Source organism: Pseudophryne corroboree, chromosome 6, assembly GCF_028390025.1.
Source record: "Pseudophryne corroboree isolate aPseCor3 chromosome 6, aPseCor3.hap2, whole genome shotgun sequence".
Taxonomy (NCBI): domain Eukaryota; kingdom Metazoa; phylum Chordata; class Amphibia; order Anura; family Myobatrachidae; genus Pseudophryne; species Pseudophryne corroboree.
Genome location: NC_086449.1, coordinates 108009150 through 108027614, shown reverse-complemented (window position 1 = coordinate 108027614; position 18465 = coordinate 108009150). Strand labels below are relative to the sequence as shown.

The following is an 18465-nucleotide window of genomic DNA, read 5'->3' as shown; positions in this document are numbered from 1 at the left end:
CTCCTGACTTGACCACAGCCCTTGGAAATTTCTTCCCTGTGTGACTGCCCCCCACCCTCGGAGGCTTGCATCCGTGGTCACCAGGACCCAGTCCTGAATGCCGAATCTGCGACCTTCGAGAAGGTGAGCACTCTGCAGCCACCACAGGAGAGACACCCTGGCCCTAGGGGATAGGGTGATTAACCGATGCATCTGAAGATGTGATCCGGACCACTTGTCCAGTAAGTCCCATTGGAAGGTCCTCGCATGGAACCTGCCGAAGGGAATGGCCTCGTATGATGCCACCATTCTTCCCAGGACTCAAGTGCAGTGATGCACTGACACCTGTTTTGGTTTTAATAGATTCCGGACCAGTGTCACGAGCTCCTGAGCTCTCTCTATCGGGAGATAAACCCTTTTCTGGTCTGTGTCTAGGACCATGCCTAGGAGAGGCAGATGAGCTGTAGGAACCAACTGCGACTTTGGAATATATAGAATCCAGCAGTGTTGCCGTTACACTTCCAGAGAAAGTGATACGCTGTTCAGCAACTGCTCTCTTGATCTCGCTTTTATGAGGAGATCGTCCAAGTACGTGATAATAGAGACACCTTGCTTCCGCAGGAGCACCATCATTTCCGCCATTACCTTGGTGAATATTCTCGGGGCCGTGGAGAGACCAAACGGCAACGTCTGAAATTGGTAATGACAATCCCGTACCGCAATTCTGAGGTACGCCTGATGAGGTGGATAAATGGGGACATGAAGGTATGCATCCTTTATGTCCAGAGTCACCATAAATTCTCCCCCTTTCAGGCTTGCAATGACCGCTCTAAGCGATTCCATCTTGAACTTGAACCTTTTCAGGTATATGTTCAGGGATTTTAAATTCAATATGGGTCTGACCGAACCGTCTGGTTTCGGGACTACAACCTGGTCGAATAATAACCCCCTCCTTGTTGAAGGAGGGGAACCTTGACCACCACCTGTTGAAGATACAATTTGTGAATTGCAGTTAACACTGTTTCCCTCTCGTGGGGGGAAGCCGGCAGGGCCGTCGGTGAGGGGGCATCTTCTCAAAGTCCAGCTTGTATCCCTGAGACACAATATCTATTGCCCAGGGAACTAACAGGGAGTGAACCCACTTGTAGCTGAACTTACGAAGGCGTGCCCCCACCGGGCCTAGCTCCGCCTGTGGAGCCCCAGCGACATGCGGTGGATTTTGTTGAGGCCGGGGAGGACTTCTGTTCTTGGGAACTAGCGGTGTTGTGCAGCTTCTTTCCTCTGCCCCCGCCTCTGGCAAGAAAGGACGCACCTCTGACTTTCTTGTTTCTTTGTTCAAAAGGCTGCATTTGATAATGTCGTGCTTTCCTAGGCTGTGCAGGAATATAAGGCAAAATATCAGAATTACCAGCTATAGCTGTGGAGACCAGGTCCGAGAACCCTTCTCCACACAATCCTCAGCCTTCCATATGCCTCTTAAGTCGGCATCATCTGTCCCTTGCATATTCTACAGGACACGTCAAGCAGAAATCGACGTAGCTTTGACTCTAGGACCCAGTATACTCATGTCTCTTTGGGCATGTTTTATATATATATATATATCTAAGACAGCATCTTTTATATATATATATATATATATATATATATATATATATATATATATATATATTTATTATATATATATATATATTTATTATATATATATATATATATATATATATATATATATATATATATATATATATATATATATATATACACACACATACATACATACATACATACATACATATATACATACACACACATGTCACTTTGAAAATCGACACTGCGGTGGGCAGTGTTCAGCACTATGGCACTTTACTCATTCCTATGAAGAAGATAGTCGAAACAGCTGTCGGAATGTTGAGTATTAATTGATTTATTTATATGCTGCTATCATCATGTGTGCCAAATGCTTGCTACTCTTTTAAAACTTTGTGTTCCTTTGTGAACAGTAAAACACTTTTTGCATTCAAGTGGTGTGCTGGTTTTTCTGGGTCTAATCCCTCTGGTGGTTACTCTTGGAATTTCTCTCTCTCTCTATATATATATATATATATATATATATATATATATATATATATATATATATATATATATATATATATATATATATATATATATATATATATATATATATATATATATATATATAGGTGTCCACGAAGGTGGCGGGCGCACTCTCACACATATAAATGTTCACAAACTTTGTTTAATATCCAATGATCTTTATGACAGCCTTCATATATCGACGTTTCGATCCTTCCACAGGATCTTTTTCAAGAAAGGCGGTACGATATTATATTTCACAATGTGCAATCGTTAAACAATGCCTAAAAAATACAAAAGAGAGAAAAGACTCAGCCTCCCAGGCCCCTTAATAATGGCAGGTGAACTATGTAGACCGGGCTTCAATTACCCAGTGCACATAGTGACTCTAATCAATCTGATTCAAAAATGCTAGATGTAATGCCTCCAACCAAAGTTTAAAACACCCATGTGTTAAAGACAGCCATATTAGTCCCAAAAGATACTAGGATTAGTGTGACCACAAATATCTCAATCCACCCTGTGACACACCAGTGTAAATGTTATACACAAAACTTGCATAGTAGACTCACATGGAACCAGCGGTTATAGTGGGTGCAGCTTTAAACGGATTAACAATGTTCAAAGAAGACATGCCAGCTTCATAGATGATCCAAAAGTTACTGCATATATGTGATAACAATAATTAAACAATGATGGAACAACTCCCTCGTTCCAAGCAAAAACGTGGGCAACATAAACATCAATGAAGCTGTTACCTATAACATCACACTCAAGATGTACTGTATCCTGAGGTCATGGAAATCAGCTGCTCAGCTGCTCAGCCCGACCTGCTGGAACAATGATAACTTTTAAGAGTGTGAACTCTCAACATCAAAACAAAGTGTGTCCAGAGGATATGCAAAAAGTGTGAACAAACGGGTATGAGCATGGAAATGCACAACCCAAAAACGAGGCTTACCATGTGTGGAAATCTACCGCATGTTCCCAGGATGCATGTTCAACCTAGCTCTGTCCCAGAGCCTTATGAACCCCTTAACCGGAAGTGCGCCCGTTCTAAGTGCACCAACTCACGGATGTCAAAAATCAAATTTCAGCATCCACTCTCCACTGATACTCTGCTAGGCTGATCCGCGCCGCTGACACTTAGAAAAGCCCGTGGTACGGGCCCAAACAGTTCATGTGAAGCCACTGTATGCCGATCCGGACATGGAACGCAATGCGTTCCATCATACCGGAAGAGGAAGTGATGCGCGGTGGAACGAGGCCAAGCGTGGAACGCTCTGCGTTTCAAAACTCCGGAAGTAGAGCGCATACCATACATTGGAGCCAAAGGAGGAGTGCCACCTCGTTCAGTGATCCGGACAGGGAACGCAAATGCGTTCCAAAGAACGGAAATCGGGGTGCTCGAGGTCCACAGTGCAAGCCTGAGAAGTTAAATAGAATCAAATACCATCTGGCGTTACTATCACCCACAGAGAGTACTGAAAGCTACAAGGAAGGGCACAACTTCTCACAGATATTAGTGCTTCTGATTCAACTGGCATGTCTCAGGTGGCCAGTGTGTGATCCTAATGTGATTATATTAGGCACTACTACCTGGCTATTCATTCCGAACACTCAAAATGTCTCAGTGAGGACATACTAGCCTTATGAAGGCTGTCATAAAGATCATTGGATATTAAACAAAGTTTGTGAACATTTATATGTGTGAGAGTGCGCCCGCCACCTTCGTGGACACCTATAGATTCAGCGGACTTGTTCTGTTGGGATAGCACCCACCCTGAAAATTATGATGCGAGTCCAGGACTTTTTTTGTATATATATATATATATATATATATATATATATATATATATATATATATATATATATATATATATATATATATATATATATATATATATATATATACATACATACATACATACATACATATATACATATACACACACATACATACATATATATACACATACATACATACATATATATATACACACACACACACACACACATGGGTCTCAATCTCTGCTGATAAGGTACCTGTCCACGCTGCCACGGCGCTATAAACCCATGTCGACACAATCGCCGGTCTGAGTAGTGTACCAGAATGTGCACGCTATCTGCAGGATCCCTGAGAATAGCTGTTACGTCAGGGCTACCTTTTGGGCAAACGTGACACCCTGGGGAAGATTCCCATCATATCCTGGCCCTAGTGGGGAAAGGATACTGCCTGAGAATTCTTTGTGGGAAACTGCAGTCTCTTGTCTGGAGATTCCCGCTCTTTTTCATCATGAGAGGAGGGAAATTTACCTCAGCTTTCTTCCCCTTAAACATGTGTACCCTTGTGTCAGGGACAGATGAGTCATCAGTGATATGCAAATCATCTTTTATTACAATAATCATATATTGAATACTTTTCTGCCATTTTGGCTGTAACTTTGCATTATCGTAGTCGACACTGGAGTCAAACTCCGTGTCGATATCAGTGTCTATTATTTTGGATAGTGAGCATTGAGAGACTCTGAAGGTCTCTGCGACATAGGGACAGACATGGGTAGATTTCCTGTCTGTTCTCTAATCTTTTGTGCAATAATTTCACCTTAGCACTTAATTACACATATCCAAACAGGTGTCGGCGTTGTCGACGGAGACACCCTCTCACACATATTTGCTCCATCTCCTCCTTAGGGTAGCCTTTTACCTCAGACATGTCGACACACACGTACCGACACACCACACACTCAGGGAATGCTCATCTGAAGACAATTCCCCCATAAGGCCCTTTGGAGAGACAGAGAGAGAGAGTATGCCAGCACATACCCCAGCGCTATTAACCCAGGAATAACACAGTAACTTAATGTTAACCCAGTAGCGGATGTTTATATTGATTTTTGCGCCTAATTATGTGCTCCCCCCCCTCTTTTTTTACCCTCTTCTACCGTGTAACTGCAGGGGAAAGACTGGGGAGCTTCCTCTCAGCGGTGCTGTGGAGAAAAAACATGGTGCTGGTGAGTGCTGAGGAAGAAGCCCCGCCCCCTCGACGGCGGGCTTCTGTCCCGCTTTCATGTACAATTTTGGCGGGGGCTCATACATATATACAGTGCCCAACTGTATATTATGCAAACTTTTACCAAAGAGGTCTCTAATTGCTGCCCAGGGCGCCCCCCCAACCCCCCCCTGCGCCCTGCACCCTTACAGTGACCGGAGTATTTGGGTGTAGTGTGGGAGCAATGGCGCACAGCTGCAGTGCTGTGCGCTACCTCATATGAAGACTGGAGTCTTCTGCCGCCGATTTCGAAGTCTTCTTGCTTTTTTCACCCGGCTTCTGTCTTCCGCTCTGCGAGGGGGACGGCGGCGCGGCTCCGGGATCGGACGACAAAGGGTGAGATCCTGTGTACGATCCCTCTGGAGCTAATGGTGTCCAGTAGCCTAAGAAGCAGGACCTATCTTCAGAGAGTAGGGCTGCTTCTCTCCCCTCAGTCCCACGATGCAGGGAGTCTGTTGCCAGCAGAGCTCCCTGAAAATAAAAAACCTAACAAAATACTTTCTTATAGCAAGCTCAGGAGAGCTCACTAAGTAGCACCCAGCTCGTCCAGGCACAGATTCAAACTGAGGTCTGGAGGAGGGACATAGAGGGAGGAGCCAGAGCACACCAGAATCTAAATTCTTTCTTAAAGTGCCCATGTCTCCTGCGGAGCCTGTCTATTCCCCATGGTCCTTACGGAGTCCCCAGCATCCACTAGGACGTTAGAGAAATATAATTAACTCTGTTTTGGAATATTAAGTTTGAGGTGGCGAGATGTCATCCAAGATGAAATGGCAGAAAGGCATTCAGTGTCCAGTTGACAAGATCTGCCACCACGGCCGGGGCAGGAAGGTCCGCAGCAGAATATGAGTTGCAGATAGGCAAACAGAGCCAACTGGCCAAAGTCTGTTTACAAACTGATCAGCCCCGTTTCTGAAAGAATTACAGGACAAAGGGCCTAATTCAGATCTGATCGCAGCAGCAAATTTGTTAGCTAATGGGCAAAACTCATGTGCAGTGCAGGGGGGCAGATAGAACATGTGCAGAGAGAGTTAGATTTAGGTGGGGTGTGTTCAAACTGAAGTCTAAATTGTAGTGTAAAAATAAAGCGGCCAGGGGCGTGGCCTGGACGAGCATGGAGTAGCACTTGCACAGTGCAGCTCTCCAGCCAGTATATCCTGAAAAAACATCCTGGACTCCCTCCCTGGGTCTGAAATCTAGGTCACCCCTGCATGAATGCCCTCTGCCCCTCCGGAGTAAATTTGGGCTGGATGCCTGTGTTCCCCTAACTTCTGCAGCCCTATCTACCCGGCGGGCCCTGCTCGGCGTTGGAGCGGCTGCCTCGCGCTGACCCCGGACCGGAAGTTCGGCTCCCGCTCTCCGCCGCTGCTCGTCTCTTCGTGAGGAGAGGTGAGGGACATCTACCTGCCACCCGGAGTGCCCGCTGCCGGGATCTTGGAGGAGTCTGCGGCGCCTGGGGCGCTCTGCACCGCCGCAGATTAGTGCCGCTCGGGGGACCGGAAGTTCGGCTCCGGCTCCGTACCGCCGCCCGCGCATCTGTGGAGAGGAGGGGGGAGAGCTCGACTGCCGCCCTGTACACCTGCTGGGGGACAAGAGCCATAGCTGAGGCTGCCCGGATTGCCACCCTCCGCTGCCGCGGGCCCGGAGGACCGGAAGTGTACCTCCTGCGATCTCTCCCTGCCAGCTGCAGCCATCAGGGACACTTGGCTCTGTAGGGGCATATCTGGGCTGGCTGGAAATCTGTTGGGTCGCGTGTGCCCTTCCCCCCTCTCCCCCCGCTGCACACCTCTGGCTAGCTGCTCCTGAACTCACCCTGCCTGGAGATTAGTACGAGGGCCTGTGTATCCTCACTACACGGCTCTGATTAAGGGGGAATAACTGGCACTCTGCTCCATCAGGCGGATGCACAATATATCCGGAGTCCCTGGCCCTGCTGTTTAACTATACATAGTCATACTCTGCCCTGAACCCGCTAACCTTTCTATAGGGTGTTGGTGTGGACGCCCCCCTCTTGCTTACTTATATTTGCCTTGATATATTTGCTCGGCTGAGCAGAACGACACCGTGTTGTCTAAAATGGTGCGCGGCCGCCAAAGTAACGCGGCGGCGTGCGCAATGGATAAATTTGTCCGAAATCCTGGCAATCAGCGTCGGGGGGGTGAAAATGCTGGATCTGAATCTGCACCACCATCTCCTGCATATAGTTCCGCCTCCTCGGACCATCCCGATGCTACCCTGCAGAGAGTACTAGATGCGGTGAATGCCAGCGAGACGCGTCTGGCGGACAAGATTGGACAAGTGCAGTCTGATCTCTCCATTATACATCAGGACCTTCAGCGGGTGAGGGAGCGAGTGGGCGAAGCTGAGACCCGTATATCTAATGTCGAAGACTCCGTCGGCCCGCTGGGTCGGCGCACTGATGTTTTGGAATCTCAAATGACCGAGGTGCGCAAAAAACTGACGGATATGGAGGGGCGCTTGCGGCGCAATAACGTCCGTTTTGTTGGCTTGCCGGAAAAGGAGGAGGGCTCAACTCCTGAAGAATTTCTTGTGAAATGGCTCCGTGATGCTTTTGGGACTGAGGAATTCTCACCTTACTTTACCGTGGAACGGGCCCATAGAGTTCCGATGCGTCCGCTGCCTCCAGGGGCTCCACCTCGCACCTTTATTGCTAAGTTCCTCCATTTCCGAGACCGCGACACAGTCCTAAGGCTGGCCCGTACTAAGGGCCCCTTGAAATGGAATGGATCGCCCATATCAGTCTTCCCAGACTTTGCCGTGGATGTACAAAAGGACAGGGCTCAGTTCATATCTGTTAAGAGGAGGCTCCGTGAACTTGACTTGCCGTATGCCATGCTCTTCCCCTCTAAGTTACGAGTAGTGGCTGATGGAGAAACGAAGTTTTTCACGACTCCCCGTGAGGCCACGACGTGGCTGGATAGACGATTTCCGGCAAGACGTGCTCTCGCAGATCCCTGAGTCTCCGACCTAACTTTAATGCTAGTTCTACCATGATTGCCTTAGTTATGTCCTTCCTTTTCTTTTTCTCTCCTTATGTGCTCCTCTTGTTATTATTTATGTGGGTAGTACATGCGTGTTAATTAATATGTGGTAATAGGCTGCGGGAGTGTTGAACTGGGGTCATTGTCCTCTATACTTCAGTATCCTAGTCACATTACTCTGTTATCACAGGTACGACAGGTCGAGTGACCACTCGTTTGTTTATATCGATGCTTCAGGTAGGCTTTGTAATATCTGTTATCCCCTGTTGTCTCTGGGGGGTGGGGGTGGGGGGTTACACCCACAGCTCGCTATGTTGGCTCTTGTCTACGCAGGTATGCTGTTTTGTATTAGTTATGCACAGACCCAGGGGGGGGGGGGATGTCTGTGATTTCCCCTCCTATCTGGATAGGGGGGGGGGGGGGGGTTGGTGGCTGGAGGCTATCTCTGTTCTCCCGAGAGTCATTATATTCTTGGCCCGGTCAAGGTGTACTTGCACCACTTAATGGTGCTACGAAAGCTGTGTATTTGAATTTGGGTACTTGTGTTTAGTTTTGGGATCCAAGTATGCTGCAAGTTGGGGGTGGTATACAGGGAGGGGGGTGGGGGAGGGTTCTGGGTTATGGTTCTAATGTGTGTGGAGAGGTATGGTGTACGTGGACATGGTTCATTGTTGTATTATCTGAGTATTGGTATCTGGTGATTGAGCATAAGCATGGTGGATTGGGCTGGCCGCGGGGTACTACATTTATTCTACTTTTGATGCACTATGGCTGGGACTAAAGTGTTATCGTGGAATGTGCGGGGTCTCAGTGACAAAGTTAAGAGGTCCTTGGTACTCCGACAGATTAAAACCTGTGCCGCTGATGTAGTCTGCCTTATGGAAACACACTTGGTGGGGAATAAGATTCTGTCACTAAAAAGGCCTTGGGTGGGATGGGCGTACCATTCCACGTATACTTCTGCCTCTCGTGGAGTTTCAGTCCTCATTAAGCGGACCGTCCCCTTCGTGCTGGAATCTGTGCAGACGGATCCGTGGGGGAGATATGTGTTTCTAAAATGTAGATTATTTTACGTCCCTGTCCTTCTTCTGGCGGTTTATGTGCCCCCTCCCTATTCCCCTGAAGTACTTAAGAAGGCTGCCGGGTTCATGGCCTCTTCCCCCGGGATATCGGTTATTTGCCTCGGGGATTTTAACAATGTGCTAGATGCAGCGATGGATAGGCTGTCTAGGTCTCCGTCGACTGCATGCCCTGGGAATCTCTCTTTTGCCAATGTGGTGTCGGGGTTGGGCCTGGTTGATCCTTGGAGGTTGAGACACCCGTCTCTTAGACAATACTCCTGTTTCTCTCACTCCCATTCTTCGTTCTCCAGGATTGACCTGGCCCTCCTTTCGAGCGACATGGTTCCCCGGGTGGGCGATATTAGGTATGAAACTAGGGGTATATCGGATCACTCCCCTTTGACTCTTACCTTAGATTTTAATTGTTCTAGGGGCCAGACTGTATGGAAATTTAACCCGTTCTGGCTTGTCCACATGGGGGATGGTTCTGACCTGGTGGCCACATGGCGGGAATTCTTTGAGTTAAATAGTGCCGGAACTGCTATCTCTATTCTATGGGACACGTTTAAGGCCTTTATGCGAGGGAGTTTGATTAAACGGGTAGCTAACTTGAAGTCCTTTTATAAACAACGGGAGATGGTGTTGGAGGCCCAGAGTGTCGCCGCAGAATTGCAGTACTTGCAGGACTCCTTGAATAGTTCTAAGTTAGCCTGGTTATCGGCTCAGAGAGAATGGAAGGATTATCTAATGGAGAAGACTCAGCATAGACTCCTTTTCTCCTCCCATAAATTTTACGCTACGGGGGATAGGCCGGGGGCGTACTTGGCCTCCCTGGCCCGGGGTGACAGACCTACTAATGTAGTGGTTGAGATTTTAAATTCTGATGGCATTTCCCTAACTCAGACCCCACAAATGGCGGCTGAATTTGTGTCCTATTATAGCCGCTTATATGAATCCAAGCTGGAGTGCACTCAATTGCATCTCAATGATTATTTGGACGCTGTTTCCTTCCCCACCCTGTCCAGCGAGGCTTGTGATCTACTGGAAGCGCCTATTTCACCCGAAGAGATTATGGCTGCTATTAAGGCCTCCCCTAGTGGTAAAGCCTCCGGCATGGACGGCATACCTTCAGAGGTCTACGGGCACCATCTGGATTTTTTTGTCCCTCGCCTTCTAGAGCTTTACGGCCAAATTTTTGCACAGGAGTCTCTCCCTCCGTCTATGGCGGAGGCTTTGATTGTAGTTCTCCCTAAACCAGATAAGGATATTAGGAGAGTTGAGTCCTATCGCCCTATATCCCTTTTACCCACTGATATTAAAATATTGGCTAAGGTTCTGGCCGGCAGATTAAATACAGTCATATCTCATATTATACATCCGGATCAGACGGGATTTATGCCCAATAAGTCGACATCCATTAACCTTAGACGTCTGTTTACCCATCTACAACTCCCCTGTAAGGACCCCACCACCTCCATAGTCGTCTCGTTGGACGCCGCTAAGGCTTTCGATTCCGTAGAATGGGCATATTTGTGGGAAGTTATGCGTAGATTCGGTATAGGTCCAAACTTCATTAAATATGTTCAATTGATGTATTCCTCTCCCTTGGCGAGAGTGGCAATTAACGGTTTTGTGTCTCATTCCTTTCCTTTATCTAGGGGTACGCGACAGGGTTGCCCACTGTCCCCTGCTCTATTTGCTATGGCCATTGAGCCCCTTGCCTGCCTCCTAAGGGCGGATGCGGGGTTCACTGGCTTCAGGGTGGGTGCCCGCGAGGACAGGGTGGCACTATATGCCGATGATGTTCTGTTATTCGTGGATCGCTATGCTGAGTCTATGCCTAGGATCTTGGGAATTATTGTTGAGTTCGGGCGATACTCTGGGCTCCTGATTAATTGGGAGAAATCCTTTATTATCCCACTCCGCGGGGAGGTTCCTGCTTTCCCATTGGTGGCTCTTCCGTTGCGGTGGGTGGACTCATTCAAATACTTGGGCATATGGGTATCTAATGATCCTCAAAAGTTCTCCTCCCTAAATATCACTCCACAAATAACGTATCTCCGTGGTCGGGTGAAGGTATGGGGGAAACTACCCTTAACAGTCACAGGGAGGGTAAATATGGTAAAAATGGTCTTCCAGCCCAAACTTCTGTATGTTCTCCAACAATCTCCCGTTTATATCCCGCTGAAGACTTTTAAACAAATAAATGGGCTACTTTCCTCCCTAGTATGGGCTAGTAAGCGGGCACGTCTGCGATTAGATGCTTTGACCAGGTCAAGGGACATGGGGAGTTTGGCCCTCCCCAACTTCCGCTTTTATTATTATGCTGCGCAGCTGGCGCATGTCTGGGAGTGGATTACCGACCTTGATGCCCTGGCGTTGCACTCACTGATGTTGCACCATGACTACCCTGGGGGCTCCCCATTGCAGCTGCTCTTGTGTGGTAGCGTCAAAATGTCCACATTGCCATTGATTAAACAATCCATCCTGATATGGAAATTGGTGCACTCTGTGATGCGGGGCCAGGGTATTGATCCTGATACCCCACTGGATAACGCGTACGGGCTGCCGGAGTTGTGTCAACTTCAGGTTAGGGAAGTGTGGGGTAACTGGGGAGTACACTCCATGGGACAGATATATAGTGATGGGACCCTTACCTCATTTCAACAACTTCAACAGGCACATAATATCCCCTCGGGGTTCTTTTATCGATTCCTTCAGCTGAGACACGCTTTGGCTACCCAGTTCCCAGATGGCCCTCCGATCCTTGTTGACTCCCCTGTCAAACTAATGCTGCAGACGTTAGACTCGGGACACTTGGTCTCTAAGATATATGGCCGTATTCTGCAGCTACATCATACGGATCCCCTAACTGCTCTCCGGGGAAAGTGGGAATCGGAAGTGGGTATGTTGTCGGACGATGCATGGAGTACCGCTATGGGAGCCCATCGGATCTCCACTTCCTCTGCCAGGTACCAACAAATACAACTATATATCCTGCATAGAGTATATATGACCCCGGTGAGGTTAGCACATATTGGGGGATCTCACAGCTCCCAGTGCCCTAAGTGTGGAACCACAGGTGCTGATTTCTGGCATCTGCTCTGGGTGTGCCCTGGCGTGTCTCGTTTTTGGATGGCTGTCATACGCATTATAGGTGATACGGGGGTCCCCTCCGCCATATGCACACCTGCTTTATGTACCCTGTTGATAGTGGACGAGGAAGCTCTAGACCCACCTAGCAGAAGATATGTTATCAACCTATGCGCTCTGGCCAGAGTCTGTATAGCCCGGTTGTGGCTGGCGGGTGAGGCCCCGACAGTTAAGGCCTGGATAGCCCTGGTCAACGAAACTGTCGCACACGAAAAATTTGTGTTCCTGGCGAGGAAGGTGGAGAGGAAATGGTGTACAATTTGGGGCAGATGGATAGAGTCTAAATACTTCAAGGATTCATAAAATCCTGCCATGTGCCTTTCTCCTTACTTTGTCCCGGTACACTTTGGGGGTGGTTGCCCCGCGGCCGGCCTTGCAGAAACTTAGTGTATTCTACTGTGCTTGCTCTGATATACTGGTGTCTGTTTCCGAAATATATGTTTGTGATGCGATACTCTCAAAAATAGTCCATCTGAGATTATACGATATAGGAGGTATTATATATAATTGATGTACCATGTGCTCTGTATATGTGCAGTTGTTTTGTGCATATTGAGTATGTATGTTTTTGTTTTTTGTTTTTCTTTTTGTTGTGTGAAACGTTCTTGGAAAATTTAAAACTCTAATAAAAAAATTATTGAATTTAAAAAAAAAAAAAAATAAAGCGGCCAGTATTTACCCTACACAGAAACAATATAAACCCACCCAAATCTAACGCTCTCTGCACGTTATATCTGCCCCACCTGCAGTGCACATGGTTTTGCCCATTTGCTAACAAATTTGCTACTGCGATCAGGTCTGAATTAGGCCCAAAGATAGGATCTCCGTATAACAGATTCTGTGTCCTGTTCACAGAGACCAGGAGGGTCCGCATGCCATCCAAGGACACTTCCTCCAGTGAAGAATCTGGCACTTGAAAAGAATAGAAGGGATAACAATCTCCTAGTTAAGTGAAAATGAGAAACCCTCAGGGAGGTAACCTAATTGTGTCCGTACAATGGGGGTAATTCAGACTGCATCGCTGCAGCGATCGCAGTCTGAATTTCTTTGCGGTGTGCACACGCAGCTGCACTGTGCGTGCGCACCCCGGGAGCCCAGTGAGATGCTATCAGCATCTCACTGGTTGCGATCGCCTCTGCCTGAATGACAGGCAGAGGCGGTCGCGGGGCTGGAGGGGGCATGCCAACGGCGTTAGAACACCGTTGGCGAGGCGTGGTCCAGACAACGGAGGCATGTCCGGACCATTGGGGGGGCTTCGACCCGAAACACGGCGGGTAGCTCCCTGCCAGCGCCAGTGCAGTATACTCGCCAGGTACAAAAGCATCGCCGCCGTGCATACAGGGCGGACTAGCCCTGTGCTGGGTGTCCCCCTGAACTGCGGGGTGGACTAGCCCTATGCTGGGTGTCCCCACGCATGTCAGAGTATATGATCGTAGTTTTGCTAAATTTAGCACATCTACGATAAACTCTGAAATACCCCCAATGACCCTTGGTAAAAAAAAAAAATTTTAAAACTCAAGAAATGGACAGCAACAAGGCAACGTGCTGTAGAGCGACATTCACCTTGCTCAAGCTATAGTAAGAAGGAAGACACGTCAAGCTAATGAATATCCACAGAGACCAAGGGCTCAAAGGAGATGCATGAAGAACCCTAAGAACCAAGTCACAGTCCATGGATCCACTGGAGGTATAGATGGAGGCTGCACGTGGAGGACACCCAGCAGGAAAGTCTGTACATCAGGCAACAGCACAATCTGTCTCTGGACTAGGACAGAATCGATTGAAACCTGCATCCTCAATGAAAACAAACAGAGGCTGCAAGACCCACCTGCAAGATAAAGAGGACTTGCGAAAGTTGAAATGATCTAGGGTTAAAACCCATAGCCAAACAATAGGTAAAGTAAGTCCTCCAAACCTGGTGGTAAATTCTGGCAGAAGGAGGTTTACAGGCATTAAGGATGGTACGAATGACCGATCCTGAGAACCACATAGTTCCTCTCAAGAGCCACCCTGTCAAAGTGAGACGGACCAGACCCAGATGGAAGCATGGGCCCTTAGACAGAAGATCCAGTTATAGAGGAAGACTCAGTGGGGTGTCGATGGAGAGACCCAAAAGATCCACGTACCAAGTCCTGCGCAACCAAAAAGGAGCCACCAGGAGCACCGTGCCGCCCTCCAAATGCAACTTGCTGAGGACCCGCAGAACCAGAAAACAGCAAGAGTGAGGGAAGATATACAGGAGAGGGAAAGTCCACCGAACCACTAAGGAATCCATCAGAAGATCTCCTGTATCCCTGGTTTGCAAGCAGTACCTCAACAGCTTGTGATAGTGCCGAGGCGCCTTCAAGACAATGGCTGCCAGGCCCAAACAGAGAACTAGAAGGTAGACTGGATATAGCGCACTTGCCTGTGGGAACATCCTGGTGACATAGAAAATCCACCTCCCAAACGTGGGCCCCGGGAATATAGGCCACTGACAGAGCTGTAAGAAGAACCTCTGTCCAGTGGAGGATGTGACTCACCTCCTCCATAGAAAAACAACTGCGAGTGTCGCCCTGCTGTTTTATTGTGAGCGACTGCTGTCATGATGTCAGGTTACATCTGGATCAGACAATGCTGGAGAAGGAGTTCTCACAGGCAAAGAGCCCTGAAAACTGCTTAGAACTTCAGCATATTGATCAGAAGTTGGTGCTCCTGAGCCATCAACAGATTTTGAAAAGACCGTTGACAAGTCCCCGCTCACTCACCTGTGGAAAACCCCAATGGCAACGCCCAAATCTGGAAGTGTTCCTCCTGTAGTATAAACCTGAAGAAGCGCTGGTGATTGAAGTGAATGGGAATAGACCTGTTGAGCGACTTCAGGCTGAGGATTGGCTGGAATCAACCATTCGGCTTTCAAACTATGAAGAGGTTGGCTTAGAAACCAGTGCCTCACTGTGACAGGGGAACAGGGGTGATGACCCTGGAGGCCAGTAGGAATAAGATGACTCCCGCAGCACTCCTGCTTTTCCTGGACTATTGGAGGGTAAAACAAACTAGGGTTGGAGGATGCTTCCACGATAGTGCCTAGCCTTGGGAGACCACTCTTACCCAGGCGTCTGTCGTGGTCGCCAAACAAATCTCTGCGAAAAGCAGAAAGCAACCTCCCATGCTGGGGTCCCCCAAGTGGAGGTCCACCCCGACACGCAGCAGGCTCGTCAGCTGGCTTGGTGGCAGGGCGACTGGGACACCAGGGCTGTATGCCTCAGGTCTCTGAGTCCATGGAGGGAGAACTCTGGAGACTATAAAAAGACAGGCCCTTAGGGCTTTGACCTGCGGCTCAAAGGAGCGACACTTAGCTACTCATGATCTGGGCTACTGCAGTAGGAAGGAAAGTCATTTTGAATGCCACAACCACCGAAGCCACAACAAAAAATTTGGACCAAAGAGTATGTCCCCCTAGTGGCTGATGGACTTCACTACCTAGGCAGAACGTGCAATAGCACAAATCACCTTGAGGAAGATTCAGTGTTCTATCCATTTTTTCTGGATCATTAAAAGGATGTGGTGTCGGGGATGGGGGTAGCATTCTTAACTAGGTGGGCAATAAGAGTGTCAACTGGAGGAGGGGAATCCCATTTGGTCTGATTCACAGATGGTGGTGGATAAAAGGTGGCCATGCACTGATAAACTCGGAAGTGTCTATTAGTGTGGTCCATACCTCGGTTAGGTGGTTCTCCAGGTGCGCAGAGAAAGGGATTTTTGTAACTGTCCTCTCCTGATGTTTACAACCTGTGAACCCCCCGCTTGTCTTAGAGGTCTGCTCTGAATCTCTGATCAGAAGCTCAAACTTGACTGTCTGGATCAGGGCCCTTACTTAGTGGTAGGGAGTCCTCCTGGATAAAGGTCTGAACATCCAAGGGAACAGGCGCGTTGTCTTCGAGGTTGTGAAAACCTCAGGGTCTGCAATATAAACAGAGATGGTTGTAGAACTGTCCTTGGAATGTCTAGGATGGGGTTCTGAGATTGTAAAGCACTGGTAATTTGGGCCGCTCTTGTAGATAGACTAGCAGGGGGAGCAGGCCTAGAGGTTGCAAGCTGATTAACAACCGCTACCTTACCTGTGAAAGCCCAAACCAGTGCCTGACTGGAAGCAGTGGCTCAAGGGATCTCCTACTGCGTAGCTGTGAAACACCAGACACAGAGACCATCCTGGTCCGCAGCCTGAGGAGATAGTACAGCAGTACAAGTCCTACGGTTACACCACACAGAAACACCCACCTCCCAGGGTGCTGTGGCCTTGGAAGACATGTGTGAAATCCAAGGAAGTCCCCACACACCAAAGTTACATTAACCAAGGCGAGGTGTGCTAATAAGGGCTAGTGCAATGAATGTTAAAGCGCCACAAATAAAGAAATAAGTAAGGCTATGTAGAAAAGTAATATAACATTGTGGACGCCAAAACAAATTGGTGTTCGCTCCAGTGTAGTCAATGAACATAAGTATATCATACTGTAAGTATCTATATGACCAGAAGCAAGTTGGTGCACAAATGGGTCACTTTTCTGCTCGTCAGCACAAAGGGGCTGCGAGCTGAAATGCATCTCCCCACAGCTAATCACGCCCAAACAGTGCAACAATTGAATAGCTTTGTTGGGCGCCATCTAGTCGTAGCTGCGTGGAAAAAAACACTTGAATACACCCCTAAGAGTGAGGTATACAGAAAGAGCATAGCCCGTTCTGCTCTCCGGAGACAAGCTGAGGCAGGCAGTGTCTAAAATGGGTCTCATTGTTTCTGGTAGGGAGGAGAGAGATTGAAGGAGAAACCCAGTGGTGGAATGCCTGCACAGAGGGAAAGCGCCAACGGGGTTTGGGGAGTGGCTAACAGACAGAGCCTGCCTCCCCCTCCTGACATGGACCCCAGGGCAAATGGCCGCCTATAATGTAGTGTCCTGTGGCCTAACTGCCCTGGTGGTCTAGTGGCGGTGCAGTCAACCTACACTCCCACTGTCAGCACTGCTGATGGTATCCTGCAAGCAGGGTGAAGCCTTACCTGTCCCCCTGAGGCATCCGGCTGCAGCTCCCAGAGTGTGCTGTCGGTCCCAGCCGAAGACCTCTATGATCTCGAGAGTACCTTTAAGAAAAATGACTGTTTGCACATGTATCTCTTACTAGAAGTTACAGCTGGTGAATAAGGTATTACTGTGTACAACACAGTCTTCACTCCCATCGCTGTGTGATTCCATGACGAAAAGTCAAACATGCAATAAGTACATAAGTGGCTGGTTTACTATCTGCACAATCTGCAGTGACACATGCATAGCACTGACTACCCCTTGCCCATTAGGTGCTGTGTACAGACTTACTAGTGATGCCTTCATCCAGTATATCTGACATCTTACAGCACGAGGAGAGTATGCGCATACTGGTGTGATCAACCAGCAGGACCTGGGGCACAGGAGAGAGCACAACAAGATCACATGTACAGCCTGCAATCATATAGGGGCACATATGTATGCTTTTATTTAATATTCATTACATACAACAGTGACATAAAACAATATAAATTTTGCAGAAACTGTTCCGTATACCAAGGAACACCAGGAATGAAGAGCAGTGAGCAGCATACAGTTGACTTATGGGCCCCATACATCAGCGGCGGCGATTCCCCAAACTGCCGGCACTGCAGAACCAGCGATTATAGGCGATTCGTTGAGGAATCTGGGAAATGAAACATTTTAAAAATACCTGATTCCCCGATCGAAAATCGGGGATATGGATTTTCAAACATATTCTCGATTCCCTGACCCGGTGGTCGGGGGATGGGAATATTGCAACAATTTATCGCTGATGTATGGAGGCCATTAGGGATTCACTAAATAGCAAAATAAAACTCTGCAATTTAGACCTGGCAGTGCTAATTCATGTAGCAAAACAGACTAAGGGGAATGTAGTAGCTGCCGGGTTTGCACCAGCGATATAAAGCAAAGATTATTTTGAAAGGCAAAACCATCTTGGATTCACCATAAAAAAATTAAATAAAAAAAGATCCCAAAAATTATCACTTTACAAACTCAGACTACATTGCCCTGAGGGGGTCAATGGGATTATACTAAAAGTGGTCTTGTGTCAAATTGTTTTCATTACA

The 18465-nt window shown here is 47.9% G+C and overlaps 1 protein-coding gene across 2 annotated transcripts in view; it reads right to left on the bottom strand.

Moving 5' to 3' along the window:
* Positions 1 to 18465, bottom strand: part of STXBP2 (syntaxin binding protein 2) — a 97343-nt gene that overhangs the window by 65108 nt on the left and 13770 nt on the right. For both annotated transcript variants that reach the window (XM_063931626.1, XM_063931627.1), the window contains exon 3: positions 17684 to 17765. In XM_063931626.1, coding sequence (XP_063787696.1) covers positions 17684 to 17765 — 82 coding nt within the window. The remainder of the gene's footprint in view (positions 1 to 17683; positions 17766 to 18465) is intronic.